Below are 18864 nucleotides of genomic sequence, written 5' to 3'. Positions count from 1 at the left end.
GCATCTTGCATTCTACTACTCCATTTTGCTGTGATGTATGTGGCGGGGGTTTTGGCCTCTTGATCCCGTGACTTTTGCAGTAACTTTCGAATTCAGTCGATGTAAACTCTCCACCTCTGTCTGATCTCAGCTTCTTCACCTTCCTCCCCGATTCTTTCTCGACCATTACATGCCATTCCTTGAACCTACTGAAAGCCTCGTCTTTTATCTTCAGGAAGTATATCCATATCCTTCTACTATAGTCGTCGATCAACATCATGAAGTAGTAGGAACCACCCAAAGCTTCCGTCTCCATCTTTCCATAGAGGTCCATGTGAATGAGCTCTAGAGGAGCCTTTGCCCTACTGGCCTCTTTAGGAAAGGGCTGCCGATGCTGCTTGCCCATCATGCAAGCTTCACATACATCGGGCACATCTGAAATTTCTTGTAGGTCTGCAATCATTCCACTTTTATGCATCTCCTTCAAAGAACTAAGGTTTAGATGACCAAACCTCTCATGCCACAGCTTAGTGTTCTTCACATCCACTCGAGCACTGAAAGCTGAGAGTTTGTAAATGTTGTTGTGCCATGTACCTTTACCAGCAACCTTTCCTTGAAGATCCAAGATCTGTGCACCATTCTTATCGAATTGGACTTTGAGGTCCCGATCCGTGATCGCAGAAACGGACAACAAGTTCCTCTTGATATCTGGCACATAAAGAACATCGGCGGACAACTGTTTTACAACTCCATCTGACTTGAGAGCAATCGTACCTTTTCCTTTTGCTGGACATTTTGCATCATTGCCGACTGCTACCAAGATGTCATTCCCTACTGGCTGTAGAGAGGTATACCAATCCTTCCGACTGGTCATGTGGCGCGATGCACCACTATCAATGATCCAAGGTTCATCTGCAGGTACATGAACTGCCTCCGTGCAAATCTCCTCAATTGCTACGAATAGCTCTATAGGTGCTGCCTGCATGCTAGACTCTTTCTTTACTCCGTTCTTCTCATCTGCAATCTTCTTTCGGCACTCATTCTGCTTGTGCCCTGCCTTGTTGCCATAGAAGCACTTGATCTTCTTCTTTCTCTTTTTATCATCAAAAGAAGATGGGTTACCAGAGTCCTTACCCTTACCTTTCTTTGATCCGGTCCAGAAAGCCGAATCTTCTCTAGTCCTCATCTTTTGACGCATCTCCTCCTCCAGAAGCATCGTGCTGAAATCCTCAAAGTTGAGGGGCGGAGAGTCTGTTTTGTGTATTCCGCACCGTAACAAGACCGTCATACTTTGGTGGGAGAATCGGTATGCACATTTGTGCTAGATTCTCGCTGGTGATGGTGATGCCAATCGCAATCATATGATCGCACAGATTCTTCACCCTGGTGATGAACTTCTCTACCGCTTCAGACTCAGACAACTTCTCATTCGCAAGTTGAGTCTCCAGATTTTGAATCCACATCTAATTCGTGGTCTCGTACTGATTTTTCAAGACTGTTCATGCCTCCTCCGCTGTGGTGACATGTTGAATTAACGCCATGATGGAATCACTAACACTGCAGACAATAGAACACAGCGCATCTGCATTTCTTCTTGTCCATGTGAGAATCTCATCCGTAGTTGGTACTATCTGTTGTCCTGCATTGGCTGGATCCGCGGTCTCACAACCGGCCTCACGTCCACCCCAGTAGCAGTGTCCCAAAGCTCGTATGTGCTTAGGATGGTCTTCATCTTGAACTTCCAGAGTGGATAGTTAGAGCCGTCCAACTTTTTGCTTTCGCCGAACGGTGGGACTCGCAGTCTTGCGGGTTGGGCCATCTCTCACAATCTGCTCGCAAACAAAAACACACTACCAAATCTTCTTGCTAGAGTCCAGGCTCTGATACCATGTAAGAAAATAATACAACGTCTATGCTCAACAGATAATAGGATCTCGTATGCAAGAGAGAAAACAAGATAGTATGGAGAATCAAAAATTTGATTACTGTAGAACTGATACAATAGATGGCGCTGCCTCCCAATCATGCGCTCCTGTCAAAGAAGCTTCGATGGCATGCTGGAAACAGTAGAAGATGGAGGCTGAATGTTAAGGAATTAGGGTTGCTGTAGCTAGTGATAAAATGGGCTTCACGGACTTGCTCTTATATAGCCACCAGTCGTAGTCGGTTAGGCTCAATTGGGTGGCCGACCCAGTCTGCCCAAAACGGTCGATTGGGGGTCGGCGAAATAGGCCACCGACCATACAATAGAATCGGTGTGCAAAACAGAGCAACTAACCTACATCCTCCGTTCGGCCCAGAGCCATCCGGGATCATTTGAGGCTCCAAACGGGCCTCGCAACCCGAGAGTGTGCTACCCCGAGAAATGCTCTGTCTACCCTCAGTGCGGTTAGTCAAGGGATGCCTTCCTGCACTTGCCAAGTCTATCTGAAGTCGTCCAGCCATCAGGCCACACATGGCCCCCATCTGGTGTCCAAACCAGGACCTACCGGATAACCAAGCTACTCAAATGCCTTCTCCTCATATGGGGGGCTTACAAGTAGAGTTATCTAGTTCCCACGTAGTTACACGAGAGTAGAGCATTGATATCTAACAGGAGGTCAACCCTCCGTAATAAGAAAAAGCTAACACTATAAGTGGCACTAGTGCCATTCTTACTCTACTCTCTTAGAAGAATGGCACTAGTTCCATTCTTCATAAAGTGTAGAGTGAGAATGGCACTAACTCGGGGGGGTCACTCATCATATGTAACACTATCACGTGAGTTCAAAAGAAGGATATTTTTTATTCCTAAAATTTACAGAAATAAATATACATAAGGGACTATTTAAAATAGTTTTGGAAAAAATTTACAGATTTGTATAGAAAAGGGGTACATTTTATTAATGAAAAAATTTACAGATAAGGGATTTTAAATATAGGCCTTGAACGCACGTGATATAGAGGGTTTATACATAGTGACCCCCCCGAGGGCACTAATGCCACTCTCTCCTTGGGGAGAATAATAAAAGTATCATCCCTTGTAAAATAATGGCATTAGTGCCACTCTTTAGGACATCGCCACTCTCTATAGAGTGGATAGTAAGAGTGGCACTACTACCTTCTTTATTAGCACTAGTTTGTCTATGGAGGTTGTATTTAAACTCAGCTGCTGCTGCTACATGTATTGATTATGATTTTCCTTTGGCTTTTCCCAAAAAAATTTGTCAATTCTCAATGTGTCTATGGGTGCCAAGTTTTTCACCAAGGACATGCATATGGTGACCTATGAGGATGATATATAGTAAAGGTGGTTCGAAATTTCGACATTAGTGTAGGAGGGAGGTCGTCAACCAACGATAACATATATTAGGCACTTATTGAGGTTGGATGATGATAGCATTAGAAAGATCCAAGGGGAGATAGAGTCTGGTGATATTGTACTCCATCAAGTCTAAACAACATAAGGAAGTCACTAACATGTCTCAAAGGGCATTGGTCATGAAGCAAGACAAAGTACTCAAAGTGTTCAACTCGCAACACCCAAATCCCTCATTTGGGACATGGGACAATCTTGCAAACTATTTTCACATTAGTCCAACTATTTATCAGGTTTATCAGAGCTTGCATGGATTATGCAAGACATGGCTTAAGGAAAAGGCGCTCCTGGCAAGCAACACCTAACTTCTCACTAGTTATAATCAGGTATGTTGAATGGATTATAGATCTTAAAAAAGATGGCAGCCTTAGGTCAAATTGTTTTCCATGGAGTTCTCTCAAGTGAATATCAAAATGAAAGGTAATAACTTCTTAACACGAGACTTTAAGGATGTTGTTAACCCATTTCTAGGGTAACATATTGGCCATCCATGTTAGATTCTAGCTAGACATATGTGCACATTTTGCACTCTATATTTGTATTACATTTAGGTGTGCACATATCATATGGTTTGGACAATAGGGTAGGAGGATAAGATCCACCTCCACATCCTATTGGTTGCAAGCCATTGTATGCCACATGGCATTGGGTTAGCCTATTTTATATATATATTGAGAGCATGGTGGGATGTGTCCACATTACACTAGCCCTAGTTTGGAGTCCACTCATGTGTGCTTGCTTGCATGGAGTGTGTACATAGATGGGCCCTCTTCTTCTCATTTATCTCTTGGAGTATTGTGAGTGTGAGATCTTTTATGAGTGTGAGAGGCTTATTGAGAGTTCTTATTCTTGCATTACTTGGTTGAGGTTCCTTCTTGCATAGACACTTGAAGTGGCAAACCTTTCCTCTTTTCTAGGGTTGCTTGAGTGTGGTGATGGTACCTAGCCATCCTCAAGTGTAAGATCCTTCCATTGTCAAGCGGCCACAAGCTAGTAGTGCTTGCATGAGAGCTTATGTACTGTGAAGTGTCTAGAGGTCCATATCTTCATGTGTCGGGTGTGGTGTAGTCGAGAAGAGAGAGATGAGTATGCATTTTCTTATCCTACTTTATTTGTTGCTTTGCTAGGGTAGGCTAGGCTAGGTTGTTTAGCATAGGATTTCCTTTACTGAGGTTGCATTTTGGTTTCTTTCATTTTCTATTGGTTTAGGTTACTATTGGTTTTCTGCCTCCTATGTGGCTTCCATCACCATGCAAACACCCTATTGTGTATCTCTAGGCTACATAGATGTCCTTGAATAGCACAATTTTACATAGCTCAGAATGAATGCCTTCCTTGGAAATTACATGCCCGAGTAATACACCAACTCAAACACGAAAGATAGACTTAGCTAGGTTAAGGGATATACCTACCTGATGACATCATTGAAAAACTTTCTCCAAAGGACCCAAATGATTTGTCTCTAAAGAGTAAACAAAAAAATCATCCAAGTATATAGCAATGAATTCTATCAGGTAGTCACAAAAAGTTTCTACCATGACATTAGGAAAAAAGGGAACTCATTTCGGGGCTTGTAAGAAATTTGTTATTTTCTCATTTTTCTTTGCTCCAAAATCTACAAAAATGAACTGGCATTAAATGCTCCTATCATATTCTCTCTTTACAGTGGGTTTTGCGTCGTTCTCACTCATGTTGCCAATAGATCTATGTGTCATAGTCCCATAATTAACTATTAAGAATCTTTGTTTTTCAAATTTTTAAGCCTTCACATGAAAGATAAACATGGAATTATAGTGGTAAATATGGACTTATCATTGTTAACTTATGTAAGCTGCAAGATTATGTGGTCAGAAACTCATAACTAACCTTAATCTTTGTTTTTTGAATTTTGAACATCCCCATGAAAGATTAACATGGATTTATGATGCTAAGTCCATTGCTAACACTTTGTTTATAAAAGTGTACAAGGGTGTGAAGCAATGGGACAACGTTGCTCAAAAAAATGGCAACATGTGACCACGGTGCTAAAGAACAATCTAGCAAGAAGAGACTTTACCATCTCCACATTGACTTAGAACAAGAGTATGCACCTGTGCAAAAATGTTGGAAGGTTCCACACCCAAAAATGTGTGATATAAGGTGTGATGGAAGCATTTACACCCAAAATGTCCAATCAATAACTTTGCTCCTCCATTTCCCAATCCGACAACACTACTGAAGCTTGTGGGTGATGGCAATAAGGGCTTACTTGGATATTTCAAAGCTCAATCTGTGACCATGTTGGAGATGTACAAAGGCTTTCACCTACAAGATATATGAATGAAATTGCAACAAGTAGTAGAAAGAAACTGAAGAACACATCATGACAAAGAGGATGTTGAGGAAAGCTACAAGAAAAGCCACACCCTTAGTAGATAGACTTAGAAATAGAAAATTTTGTAACCTTGCAAATTTGAAAGCTAGCAGTGGATGGTGTAAGCATGGAGTTTGGGAAGCAAGGTAAGTCTTCTTTTACCTGCAATTTTGAATGCAACACCAAGACAATGATTACTCGATGATAATGGCAATAGAGCTTAGAAAAACTCTTTTTTTTGTTCTTGTTGTAGGAAAATTCTTGAGCCTCAAAAAGAAAATGTTGATCCTAATGCCCTTGCAGTTAAAAAAATGAAAGGTTTACTATTAAAGACAATTGCAAAATGTATGCTAGAGGAGAAAAGAAAACAATCAAACACAATGTTGTGTAGTAGCTTGTAGATACAAACAAAGTTGGTGTGAATGTAATCCAAGGGGCACTTGATGAGACTGGAGTGAGAAAGAAAGGTTACACTTACATTTTCAATGCAGTATCAACAACCTTGAAAGATCAGAGGATAAAACGTGTCCTCTTACCCAAGTATTGGAAATTGTATGCATATTGAAGGAGTGTATGAAAGTGACAAGGGGACTACTATATATAACTCTTTTAACAACATTTTTGTCGATCTTCAACACATGCAAAGGAGAATGGTTGAGTTTTTATTAAATGACATTTGAAGAGTACCAGTGGCTTTTGAAATTTGTTATAAAGCTGGACGAATGTGAAATTGTCTTGGGGGCTCACTCAATAATATATGTGACTATAAAGGCATATTTAATTTCATTTTTCTCACATTTTCACAGACAGAAGGGTGTTGTTAAAAGGATTTTGGAAAAAAATTTACAGATTGAATAGGAAAAGGGTACATTTTATTGATGAAAATTTTACAAATAAGGGGTTTTATAAATAGGCCTTGAATGCACACGATATATAGGGTTTATACATAGTAATCCCCCCGAGGAAATTGTTAAGGAGAAAAATATTGAACGAGTGACCATCACTCTAATAAACAGAGCTCTTAGTCCCTCAATTACAACAACATACTAAAAACACTTTAGTGTGCAATTAGGAAAGCACATTTGGTGGCTAGGCACATTTGAGGTAAGCACACACTTGGATTGAAAGTAGTTTTTTTAGAAGTACAGTTTATTTATTCATGTTTGAATCTTCAATTGTATTTTCAATGGTAGGTTAAGACAGAGGACCACCAAACTCTTGATTGGGTATTTTAGTGCATAGAAATACCTACAATTATTAAAGATCAAGTCCAAGGAGGGTATCTACATGTTGTCGGCAAAGGTGATTTCCAGGTTCATTGGCATATGGTAGGTGACCTCAAGACCCTCAAGTGTATGTTCAACATAAGCAAAAAGGAGGTATTGCAAAATCTCCATGCCTTTACTACAATAATTGAGCTCAAGAAAGAGATTTGGCTTATTGGACAAAATTCCAACAAGCAAAATTGCTTTCTCAAGCACACTTTTGCTTTACATAGTATCTACATTCAGTCAACATAAAACCAGCAAAGAAATAGGACTCTTTACACAAGGAGTGATGATTCTACCTGGTATAGGATTTTGGTTGGACACAATCTGGGAGGTAAAATCCAGCCTCCTTTTTTGGGATACTCTGCCTAGATCCCTAGGATAGCTTCATCAAGGAATTGAAACAAGACTTATCTACAGAGTTTGACATGAAAGATCTTGAACTTATGCACTATTGCCTTGGTATTGAGTTTTGGAGAGATTCAAATAGCACCTTTATGAGTTAGCTGAAATATGTTAACAGTCTCCTGAAGAAGTTTCATATGGCATATTGCAAGATTGCGGCCACTCCCATGGAACATGGTTTGAAACTTATTGGAGATTCAGAAAAGCCTACAATCAATGACACGTACTATAGGAAACTCATCGGATCTCTTATATATCTGACTATCACATGGCCATATATTTATTATGCAGTAAGTTCACTAGCATAGTTTATGGCAAATCCAAAACAGTCTCAGTGGAATGCAACCAAAAGAATCTTGAGATACATCAGAGGTACAAGACAATTTGGGATAGAATACATAGGAAGTCATCCATGGTTGCATGGATACTATGATAATGACTATGCCAGAGATCATGAGACTAGGAGATCAACATAGGAATATGCATTTTTCCTTGGTCAAGGTGCTATATCATGGTTGTCAAATAAACAACCAACTATTTCTTTGTCTTCGACTAAACCAGAATATAGAGCACTCACTATAGGTGCATGTGAGGCTATATGGCTCAGAAGACTATCGTCAGAAATAGATTACTTTGATGAATCAAAGCCAACAACAATATACTGTGATAATCAATCGGCTCAAGCTTTGGCTAAGAATCTAGTATACCACTCCAAGACAAAGCACATTGATGTCAGAGAGCACTTCATCAGAGAAAGAGTGTTACTTGGTGACATCACACTATAGTATTGTGATAGCAAAGAGAATGTTGCAGACATCTCTACCAAACCACTCAATAAAGAGATTTTCAAGAAACACCGACAAGCTCTTGGTTTGACATAGAGGAAAGACATTCCCATTAAAGGGGTGTGATGGAATGTAATACCCCAGAATCACCATCTTGAGGGAAGGCCTACTTCATGATGTTGATCTTGAGGGAGTTGAGATGCCAGGCTGAAAATCATGCTATTACATGTGCATAGCACTAACACATATAGAGTTCAGACTAGATCAACAAAATACTTGTCGATTCTAATGTACCAACTTCTGCATGCTTGCTTTAAGCCATAGAGACTTTTCTTGAGATGGCAAACCTGATTCTCTTTTCCTAGTTCAACATAACTTGCTGGTTGTTGCATGTAGACTTCCTTGTCTAGATAACCATGATTGAGAAATGCATTCTTGACATCGAGCTGATACACATTCCAGCTTCTGACCATACTGCTTTGCAAATCGTTTTGCAACTAGTCTGGCTTTGTATCTTTGAATGCTTCCATCTGGATTGTACTTCACTTTGTAAACCCATTTAATGTTTGCTATGGCCTTCTTTCATGGTGGAAGGTCACATAATTCCCAAGTATTATTCTTGTACAAAGTGTCCATTTCTTCATTCATAGCAGTTTGTCATTCTGGCTTGTCTACTGCATCTTCAAAGTACACTGGTTCTTCTGTAGCCATGATGGTAGTCATAAGAGCATAGTTGGTTGTTTTAACCTGAATTGCTTTGCCTTTCTGAGCATATGTCAATTTGGCTAGAGGTCTACTTTCCCTAGTAGACTATCTGAGTTGTGGTTCTTCTCGCGGTGTTTTTGGCAATTCTTGCTCTTCTTCATCAACCTTTTCTGTAGATGACTATGAAATCGATGAGTCTATCTCCTGTGTGTTTGAGGTTTTCCATTCTGATTCCTCATCAAAGATTACATCTTTGGAGATAATGACCTTAGGGGAGGAAGGGGAGAAGGAGAGGTGGGGGGAAGAAAAGGGGAAAGGAGAGGGGGGCGGGGAGAGAGAGAGAGAGAGAGAGAGAGAGAGAGGTGGCGGGGGGAGAGAAGGAAGAGCGGGAAGTTTGAATTCCTTGAGGGCTATACATTGACTCTCACCTCTCCTGTAACTCATCTATTCTTTTCCCTATCATGTTTCCCTCCCTTCCTCTCTCCCTCTCCCTCGCGTTGCGCTCCCTTGCCCCTCTCTCTCTCCCTGTCCCTCGTGTTGCGCTCCCTTCCCCCTCTCCCTCTCCTTTCTCCTCCCTTCTCTCCCTCTCTCTTCCCCTTCCTCTCTCTCCCCCTTCCCCTTCTCCTCTCCTCTCTCCCTCTCTTTCTTCCCCACCCTTTCCTACTCCTCTCCCACACCTCCCCACCCTCATTGCGCTATCATGTATATATATACGTGTATATATATATATATATATGTATGTATATATATATACATATATATATATATATACACATATATATATATATACATACATATACACACACACACACATATACATATACATACATACATACATATATATATATACCTTTTTTTTCTGCCGCCCCATCACCCACCCCCTCCCTCTCCTCCTATCTTTTTAAATTTCTTTTAAAAAAATCATTTCTCCCCTCCCCTTCCCTCTCCCATCCCCCTTCCTCCTTTTTTGTGTTAAAATTCTTGCTGCCATGGCAGTGCAAGAGACCTCTCCTCCCCTTTCTATTCCCTCTCCTCTCTCCTCTCTCTTCCCCCTCCCCTCCCCCCCTTGTCTCTCTCTCTCCCTCTTTCTCTCCCCTCCCCTCTCTCCTCCCCTTTTGTCTCCCCCCCTCTCTCTTCCCCTTCTTGTGCCCTCTCTCTCTCTCTCTCTCTCTCTCTTCCCTTACCTTGTTTCCTTCCCCAAGGCTTCCCCCTCTCTTTCCCTCTCTTTCCCCCTCAACACTTTCCCTCCCTTTCCTTCTTTCCCTCTCTTTCACCCTCCATCAAGATGCATCATTTGAAGGTGTGTGCTTCACTTAGTGCAAACACATCTTAAAAAACATTTGTAACTACTGCAAGGTGTTTATAAAGTTCTTTAAGATTATACTGCTATTGCTTTGTGGAACTTTGAAAGGTGTTTATTGGCACCATTATTAATTCGAAGACTTGGAGATTCTAGAGTTCCAAAACTCTAAAAGGTGTTTATTAACACCGTTATTAAATCTTGGAGATTTTAGAAGACTCTCATGGTAAATTAATCTCATGCATAGACCTTAACTATATTAATATAAATAGAAATAGAAATAAATAAATATAATATAAGAATAATAATATATATATATATGTATATAATATTTTCATGGTTTTTTGTATATTTAAACTATTAATAAGTTAAGAAAAAGTTAGTTCTTAAAAGGGGATTGAATTTCTTTAAAATAAATATTTATACTAGGATTTTGCAATATAGTGTAAGGTACAAATTATGTTTCCTAGTTTTGCATTATTAGTTCAAAATAATAGTGTGAGTAAATATAATTTTATTGAGAAAGGATAGTGTCAAAAAGTAAACTTTTGATTTGGGAACGAGCATACCAAAATTCTACTCTTAGGAAAGCATCTAAATCTTGTCAACCATCTTCATTTCCTTTGTCTCCCAATAGTGCCCTGTGCACTCAAGTATAAGCGATTGTTATCCAGCCATAGATGTAGTGCCTTCAAAAAAGAAAAGAAACATTTTGCCACCTGCATACTAGTTTACAAAGGCCTTATTTGTTCAAACATTAGAATTTATGCGACCAAATGTGTGCGCATAGTTTTTGAGATTTATGGCAATTTTTTGGGTATGAGATCAGCTTGTCAACTGAATATCATGTCACATATAAAAGTTAATCCCATGTTTCAAAACCATTTCCAAAGCTGCACCATGTAGACTTTTCTGTTCTGTTGCAGATTGTTAGATGAGAACCACGAGTCAACTGCAATATTCATATTCATTTGCCGCTCCTCCTCCGCGTAGACGCATCTCACAAATTTCTCTCTGTCATACGTGTTTATATTACCAGCAAGACGTAATTGCCGGGGCCTTCCCTTCACATGATTCGGCAGTCGGGGTTCTCCTCGCTGAAGTAATTCTCCGACGGGTTGGATGGCTTCGTCTTCGTCTCAGAATCGCTCTTCTCCTCTCCGCCTTTCCAAATCTGTACGTGTTTGCGAGTCTTCTTGGCGATCTTTCTCATCACTCTCTCCACATCAATCTTCCCCGTCACTGTTACTTTCTCCTCAGGGAAATTCACACTGTATGATTCTACGTCTGCGACAAAGATCCATGCCAAAAACGTGTGAGATGGATCAAAATCAGAAACCGGCACCCTGCTGAAAGTGGTGATGAGACTTAGTGTTATTTAAACTGAAAGAAACGCACCGTCCATATCTTGGAGAATATTGGAGATCTTGTGATTGCATGCGGGGCAGTGCATGGGAACCTTGAATGACACGGTTTGTTTTTCCAACTGCAAGGAAAGGAAACAAAGGTTAAGTATATAACCAATCGACAAGGGAGCTTCACTGAAACAAGTATAGACGCGAGGGGAAGATTAAGGGCTACGGTTTATGAACGCGCTACGAATCAAAACGATTACACTCGAGATGCCATATTGTATAAATGATATGGAGGCGAACCTCTGACATGATGATGAAGTGGGCAGCGAGCTTGGAGGGCAGGAAGAGAGAGAGAACAAGGAAACGGAAGGAGGTGGTACGTAGATTATCGAGCAGCGGCGTATGTTAAGTGGACAATGTGAGCATGGGTAGCCGGCAAAAGGCCAGGGAAATTACGTGGAGAGCAAGGACTCTCCTTGCAGTGAAGGTTCCTGGAACTTCGCCTGTTGATGAAACCGAATCTCAGTCAAGAGTTCAACTGTTCATGAAAAGGAAGCTTGACCGTGAAGTCCTTCCTCTTGACCCGACAACTCGTGAAGAGACCACGTCAACTTGACAAAATCAAATTGAGTCCCACGTGCTTGACACTCCCACTTGAACTTTCGAGAATTTTGTGAGTATAAGGGCCCAAGCAAACCTCTCTCCAAAGGGTTTTTACCTTGTAGCCCTTTTTCAATTTGAAACGAGGCTGGTATACCATATTACAATATCATGTTAATTAGCCTTTATGGTTCTACAAAATTTGAACTATCGTGCAATGACATTGATTTAGGCAATTTTTACGGATAAGAGTTCGAGAATTGAAAACATGCACAAGCCAATAGCTCTATAATCACTCCTAGAGCTTTGCTTTGCACACATTCAGACACATATTTATAATGTCAATTAATGCCTCTTCTTAATTAAAAATTAATCCTTAAATTCATGTAAGCTTATTAGCTCTTTCTTACTCATAATGTCTAACATCATGTATTTACCTAATTGTTCAATTAGCATTAGCTCAATTTTTTCTTACTCTAGCCCAAGCCACTTAAGTAATGTTGAGACATATAAAATACACTATATGTACATGTGTCCCTTAGAGGACCCTCAGAGGACCATATAGATTATTTGATTATAATAAAATGGTGAATATTTATACATATTATTTTCATGAATATAATATTATAATATAATTGCAAATATCTTTCATACATTGGCACATAATTTCTCAATGGTTTGAAGACTTTTCATGGATATAAAATATATCAAAAGCTGCCACTTTGTTTTGATGGTTACAATCTACAAGTATACTTATTAGCTAATCTTTAGGATACCATTAAACTGTACAAACATTAAAAGAGTAAAAGACGTAGGTAGGCAAATCATCAAAAAACATGAAACTTTTTATCCCTTAATTTGGTTCTCATGAGCGTTTTGACAAGGGTATTGCAAAATTGTGATGGTGATAGGAGTACCATGTAACATGTAGCATGCGACTTTTTACACCATTAACTGCATAAACTCATTTGATGCCATCTTGGACCTTTCATCAGACATCTCATTGATTTGACCCTAGCAAAGCAATTTTATCAATGCACCAACCTTTGGCCTCTTAGAATCATTGTTTAATGATGTCAAAACTTCATCGGGAGTGCATTCACACCAAGCTTTCCAATATTCCCCAAACCCAAGCTACTATGAGATAATGTATTTTTGTCTTTCTTAAAATTATGGGTCAATAATAATCTTCTTTCCTTTGATCCATCCATGGACACTTTGGTAGATAGATTTTGTGTAACCCCTAATGTTTTCTTCTCCAACTTTAGTCTTAGATGTCCTACATGGAACTCCATCTTTGAAAGCAACTCCTCATCTTGTGCAATGCAAAATGCAGATAATTCTTCTAGATTATATTCAAAGTACTAAAGTGCTCTTGAGGGCACAATGAATTCTGAAAATGTATAATTATGTGATGTACCTCTCATGAGCATTTTGCTAGGGAACTTGTAAACAATGTCAAATGAATGGAGTGGGGGAGATTTTGTTGACAAGTTTTTTTGTAGCAACTTTGAGAGTTTTTTTGCCTTTTTTAGATTCATCAATCTATTGCAATGAAATTTTCAAACAAAGCTACAAGGGCCCACTCTTGAGTAAGGTTTCAATGCAATGTTCAAACAAAATCCATGCTATTTCATACACTGCCATTAACTCAAGGGGCTCACTCTATGAAAACCCTTTATATCATGTGCATTCAAGGCCTATTTTTTAAATCCCTTATCTGTGAATATATGATTAAAAGACCTTGTTTCTATACAAATATGTACCTTTATTAAAATGATATCCCTTTGTAAATGGGTGGAAGCCCTGGGGCACCAACTCCCTTTAGTAATAATACCTCTCAAAATTTTGAGTATGAGATGAATATGCCATTAGTATAAATTATTCAAATTAGCATGGTTGTGTTTTACACTAAAAGAGCTTTAAATATGTCCTTATAGCTTGAAATTTAGGCAACACATTAAAAAGCTATATTAATTTGAAAGAGATGTGTTTTCATATTTTAGTGTGTTTTTTGTTTCACCCCCCTCTCATCCAAAAGACCCCCCCCATTGGACCTCACATATTATGAAAAATATGTACAAATCTTAAAATGTTGCATATATTTCAAGATATATACCTCATATTTTGTGGGAGGGGAGACATGAGATTTTCATATTTTTCCCTTGCATATTTGAAATGTTCTTAAAAAATCCATGCATATTCTATATGGACCTTATCTCCCAATACCGTAGATTTTAGAAGAAGGTAGTCGCATATTACATATTGAGTTGGTGCCCCACGGTGAAAGCACACTACAATGTATATAAAAAGTACTCTTTTTGGCAAAAAACGGCGGAGTTCTCGGTGCCATTTAGTACTAAATAGTATACTAGTATTTTGTAAAATGAGAGATCCTTCCCCGCACGTCAAGGATTCTATGATCTCTAATCAAATGTTCCCTCCCACAATTAGGATTTTTTATTTCTTGATGTCCCTCCAATAGTCTCTCTCTCTCCCTCTCTCTCTCTCTCTCTCTCTCTCTCTCTCTCTCTCTCTCTCTCTCTCTGTGGTTCTCTCACTAGCTTCGTCTCTTTCACTCGCAAGCTTCCAATCCCTCTATCGTTATCTCGCATAGGTCCCTTCCTTGCTCCTTTCTACACTCTCCCTCTCTTAAGCTCTCTCTCACACTAGTTATTGTTGTTTCATGTGATCCAAAAGCAGTGCCAGAAGGTTCAACAGATGCGATATTCTCTCTCCAATACATGATATTTCTTCACCAAGCATGCTTGTACTAGCTCATCAATACGTGGTGTCAGTTATTGAGATTAGCCTTTGAACCCCTCATTTGTGTGCAAGATAGATCATTGAAGTGTAGCCATTGAAAGGTTGTGCGCAGGATTGATTCGACTTCGAATGCAGTGGAGTCTGACGTCAATGTCATCCCATTAGCCTAGCCATCTAACATAGTTTTGTTAAGTGAAGAAGAATCATGTTCATCTCTACTAAAGTTATCCAAATGGAGCATGTGACACATGACCTTGGAAATTGTGCGACATTTTAAACAAGTGACTAGAAAACTTTGACGAGTGCAAAGGCAAACTTTTTGACCATGATTATACGACATCCAGACATGAAAGAGGTTGTGAATGAGACAAAATTTCCAAAGAAGTCAATATCAACAAAAATTGTTGATAACCTAAAGACCTCACTAGGTGTTTTCAAAGGTTTGCAAAGTGCTGATAAGTTAGCTTGTTAAGAGAGCTGTGCTCCATATGATTGCCAACATATCAGTAACAAAACAATTAGTGTAATCCCTTGGTATTCAACCACACAATTTTAAGATGCATTGTGTAAACATAAAAGGATAAAATTTCAAATGAGCTGATGGAAATCGGAGGCATAGGCAAAATTGATTGATTTCTAAGGTGGTTAATTCTATCATCGACTTCTGTAGAGAAAACACTAGGGCACATCTCCAAACAAGAAGGATGTTTGCAAGCCCAAATCGGTATGCATGACATCCCATACCCACTACTTGGAGCTTATAGAGGTCTATAGAGGTACATCACCCCTATTTTGCAGAGGTGTATCATCCTCTACTTGACAAGTACTAGTGCTATTAGTTAGTAATATTTAATAATATTTAAACTATTTAGTTTTATTGAATACTATTTAGTAGTAAACAACATTAAAATGCCACTATAATATATGCTAGTGCCACTACTTACTTCTATTTGGATATATCTTATGAATACTAGTACTTTTAGTATTGTTTAGTACCCATTGATATATGCTAGGTGCTAAGTATGATTGTCATATGCTAGTTTTATTTAGTATTATTTAACACTATTAAGGTTCCATTGACTACTATCATATGGTATTTAGTACTATTTTCATACTCCTAGTACCATTTAGTACTATTGTCATACTCCTAGATGTTATGTACCACTATCATATGCTACTCAATACTATAATTTAGTACTCTCTAGGAACTATTCTCATACTCTTAGATGCTATGTACCACTGTCATATGCTACTCAGTACTATTTAGTACTCTCTAGGTACTATTCTCATACTCTCAGATGCTATGTACCACTATCATATGTTACTCAATACTATTTAATACTATTTTGGTACTTCTGTCACATGCTATTTAGTGTAACTATCATATTCTCTGAGATGCTAAATATTACTTTCATATCCTATTTAGTACTATTTATGTTCTATTATCATATTCTCTCACCACTGTCATGTGCTACTCATTACTTTTTTTAACTATCGAGGTACTTCTATCGTATGCTATTTTGTACCATTTAGTACTATCATATTCTCTAAGATGCTAAGCATTATTGGCATATGTTATTTAGTACTATTTAGGTTCTACTCTCATATTATCGCATCACTGTCATATGCTACTCAGTATTATTTTAGTTCTATCTAGGTACTTCTATCATATGCTATTTTATACCATTTCATATTATCATATTCTCTGATTAGAGATGCTAAGTATTACTATCATTTAGTGCACACGTGGTAAATGATGCACCATTGATGGAGCTGGCATGCATTTTTTATGCAAGGATGGAGTGCCATTGATGCTCAAATATGCACCTCCATTTTGGAGGTTGCAACTTTGAACATTTGTGCTCCATCTCGCATCCAGCCAACAGAGGAATGCCATTTGGCTCTGACCATTGTCTTCAATGCTGCTCCCACAATTTAGAGCCTCTGAGTAGCCAATAAAAATGCTCTGCAATAATGCAACTCCCTTTAGGTCATTAGCTCCTCCATATATGCATTAAATACTTTCCTTTGTTTTGAGCGACTCTCCTTTTGGTTCATGCGAGAGAATGGATTTGAGGCTTCTCTAGAACTCACACCAAAGGCACATTTGTGGCCTTGTGGGCACTGGATCTTAGTACTATTTAGGTCCTACTATCATATTCTCTCACCACTATTATATTCTACTCAATACTATTTAGGTACTTCTATCATACTCTCAGCTACTAAGTACCATTGCCATATGCTATTTAGTCCTATTTACATTCTACTATCATCTTCTCTCACCACACTATCATGTGCTACTCAGTTTTATTTAGTACTATTTAGGTACTTCTATCATATGTTATTTTGTACCATTTAGTACTATTATATTCTCTAAGATGCTAAGTATGATTGTCATATGCTATCTAGTACTATCTAGGTCCTACTATCATATTTTCACCCAATCAGGGATGCATGGCAACTTTCATTCATGAGGCCGTCAGAAATACGTAGTATTTGCTCATGACACATAGGTGGGATCCGGGTGTACAGCTAGCATAGTTAGGGGAAACGGAAATAGGAAACGGAAACGGAAACGGAAACGGAAACGTTTTGGGGTTTTTAGGAGGGCTAAAATGGGAAAATTCCATGTCATCAGAGGGGGGGGTTAGAAAAGGGTTTTGAGCTGAGTGCACACAGATTTAGAATGCTACAGCCTACACAGCCTACAACCTACCTATAACTTAAAACATAGTGTATAACACATACCACGATCTACAAAATTACAACTTTGAAGACATATCATAGTATAGAACTTAGAGTGAAGGAGGGCTGAGCTATGAAGGAGGGCTGAAGGGGAGTGGATGATGGGAGGGGGCTGACTCAGTGCTATTTAGTACTATTTAGGTACTTCTAGTTCTAGATGTTGCAAGTAAAGCACAAGGTTAAAGGCCATAGAACAATGTATTGTGCCCCCCCAAAGGTGCATGAAGAGAACTTGGAAAACATTTCATTGTGCGGTTTGCATGATAGTAAAGAGGACTATATGCAAATGCAACTTGGATGTCAAACACTTTCATTTTAGTACTTCTTTCATCACACAGTGATATAATACAATTTTTGGCATGTTTTTTATTGATTTACTATTGCCTTATAGTTGGTTTCTAGTGTTTTATACAAAAGAGGCATTGATCATTATAACAATGTCTTTTGCTAATGCTGAGAAAGATGCAATCCTCTTAGTTAACCCATTACAAAGATGCAATCCTTTTACCTAACCCATTACAAAGTCGCTACATTCATATCTATGTTATCAAAGCATATCATGTATCCTAATGCCAGTTTATAATTTTAATGTATAGATCTTGATTCTACAGATCTCTAAACCAAAAAGAGGGCACACAAATAAAAAGAGGGATATTTTATTATAGAACCAAAAGCACAAAAGCATGTAGGTCGAGGTAAGATAAATAGGATAAAACAGCTTCTTCACTCCTTTCATCCATCTTGAGAGGGGGTCACAGTAGCTCCATCTTGAGAGGGGGGCATAGCAGCTCCATCATGAGAGGGGCACACAGCATCTTGCAACTCAAGAAAGACATTTCAAATGTAATTTGTAATAGCCAGATGCTCATTTGCAAATGTAACATCCAACCTGAGGTTGGTCTCGAATCTTATCAATCAGGGCATCTCCTGCTTTGATATAAAATTTTTGGGCTTGTATGGATCGAACAATGAATAGTTAGCCCAAATGCATCAACTAATTCACCTTCTAAGCAACATTGAAACCAAACTCTTTTGTTATGACTATATATTATCATACAATCAAACACAATGAGGTCTTGGAATAGAGTACGTGGGAGAACATAGCCTAATTACTAGCCCCCAATTACTAGACCTTTGCTCAAGGCTTCAAAGATTGCATCTATGATGCATTCTCCCAAGTTCCATCTTCACTCAAGAATATCAATCTTGCAAGTTTTGAATATATTGACGAAAGGCAAGGATCAT

At 38.8% G+C, this 18864-nt stretch overlaps 1 protein-coding gene across 2 annotated transcripts in view; it reads right to left on the bottom strand.

The window, feature by feature from the left end:
* The window catches only part of LOC147901125 (copper transport protein ATX1-like), a 193707-nt gene extending 181769 nt beyond the window's left edge, over nucleotides 1–11938 (bottom strand). The window contains exons 1-3 of one of the 2 annotated variants that reach the window (XR_015541199.1): nucleotides 11809–11938; nucleotides 11552–11639; nucleotides 11155–11440 (exon numbers count right to left, since the gene is read on the bottom strand). Coding sequence is in view for 1 of the 2 variants with exons in the window: in XM_087376200.1 (XP_087232326.1) it covers nucleotides 11220–11440; nucleotides 11552–11639; nucleotides 11809–11817 (318 nt within the window). In the remaining variant the exon portion in view is untranslated. Of the gene's footprint in view, nucleotides 1–10767; nucleotides 11441–11551; nucleotides 11640–11808 lie in introns of those variants that run through there. The other variant, XM_087376200.1, reaches the window with a different exon arrangement.
* Nucleotides 11939–18864: the final 6926 nt, after the last annotated feature.

Source organism: Dipteris shenzhenensis, chromosome 6 (assembly GCF_047967505.1).
Source record: "Dipteris shenzhenensis isolate YYH24624 ecotype China chromosome 6, Dip_SZ_1.0, whole genome shotgun sequence".
NCBI lineage: Eukaryota > Viridiplantae > Streptophyta > Polypodiopsida > Gleicheniales > Dipteridaceae > Dipteris > Dipteris shenzhenensis.
The sequence above is the reverse complement of the archived record's forward strand: the minus strand, read 5'-3'. Positions and strand labels throughout refer to the sequence as shown.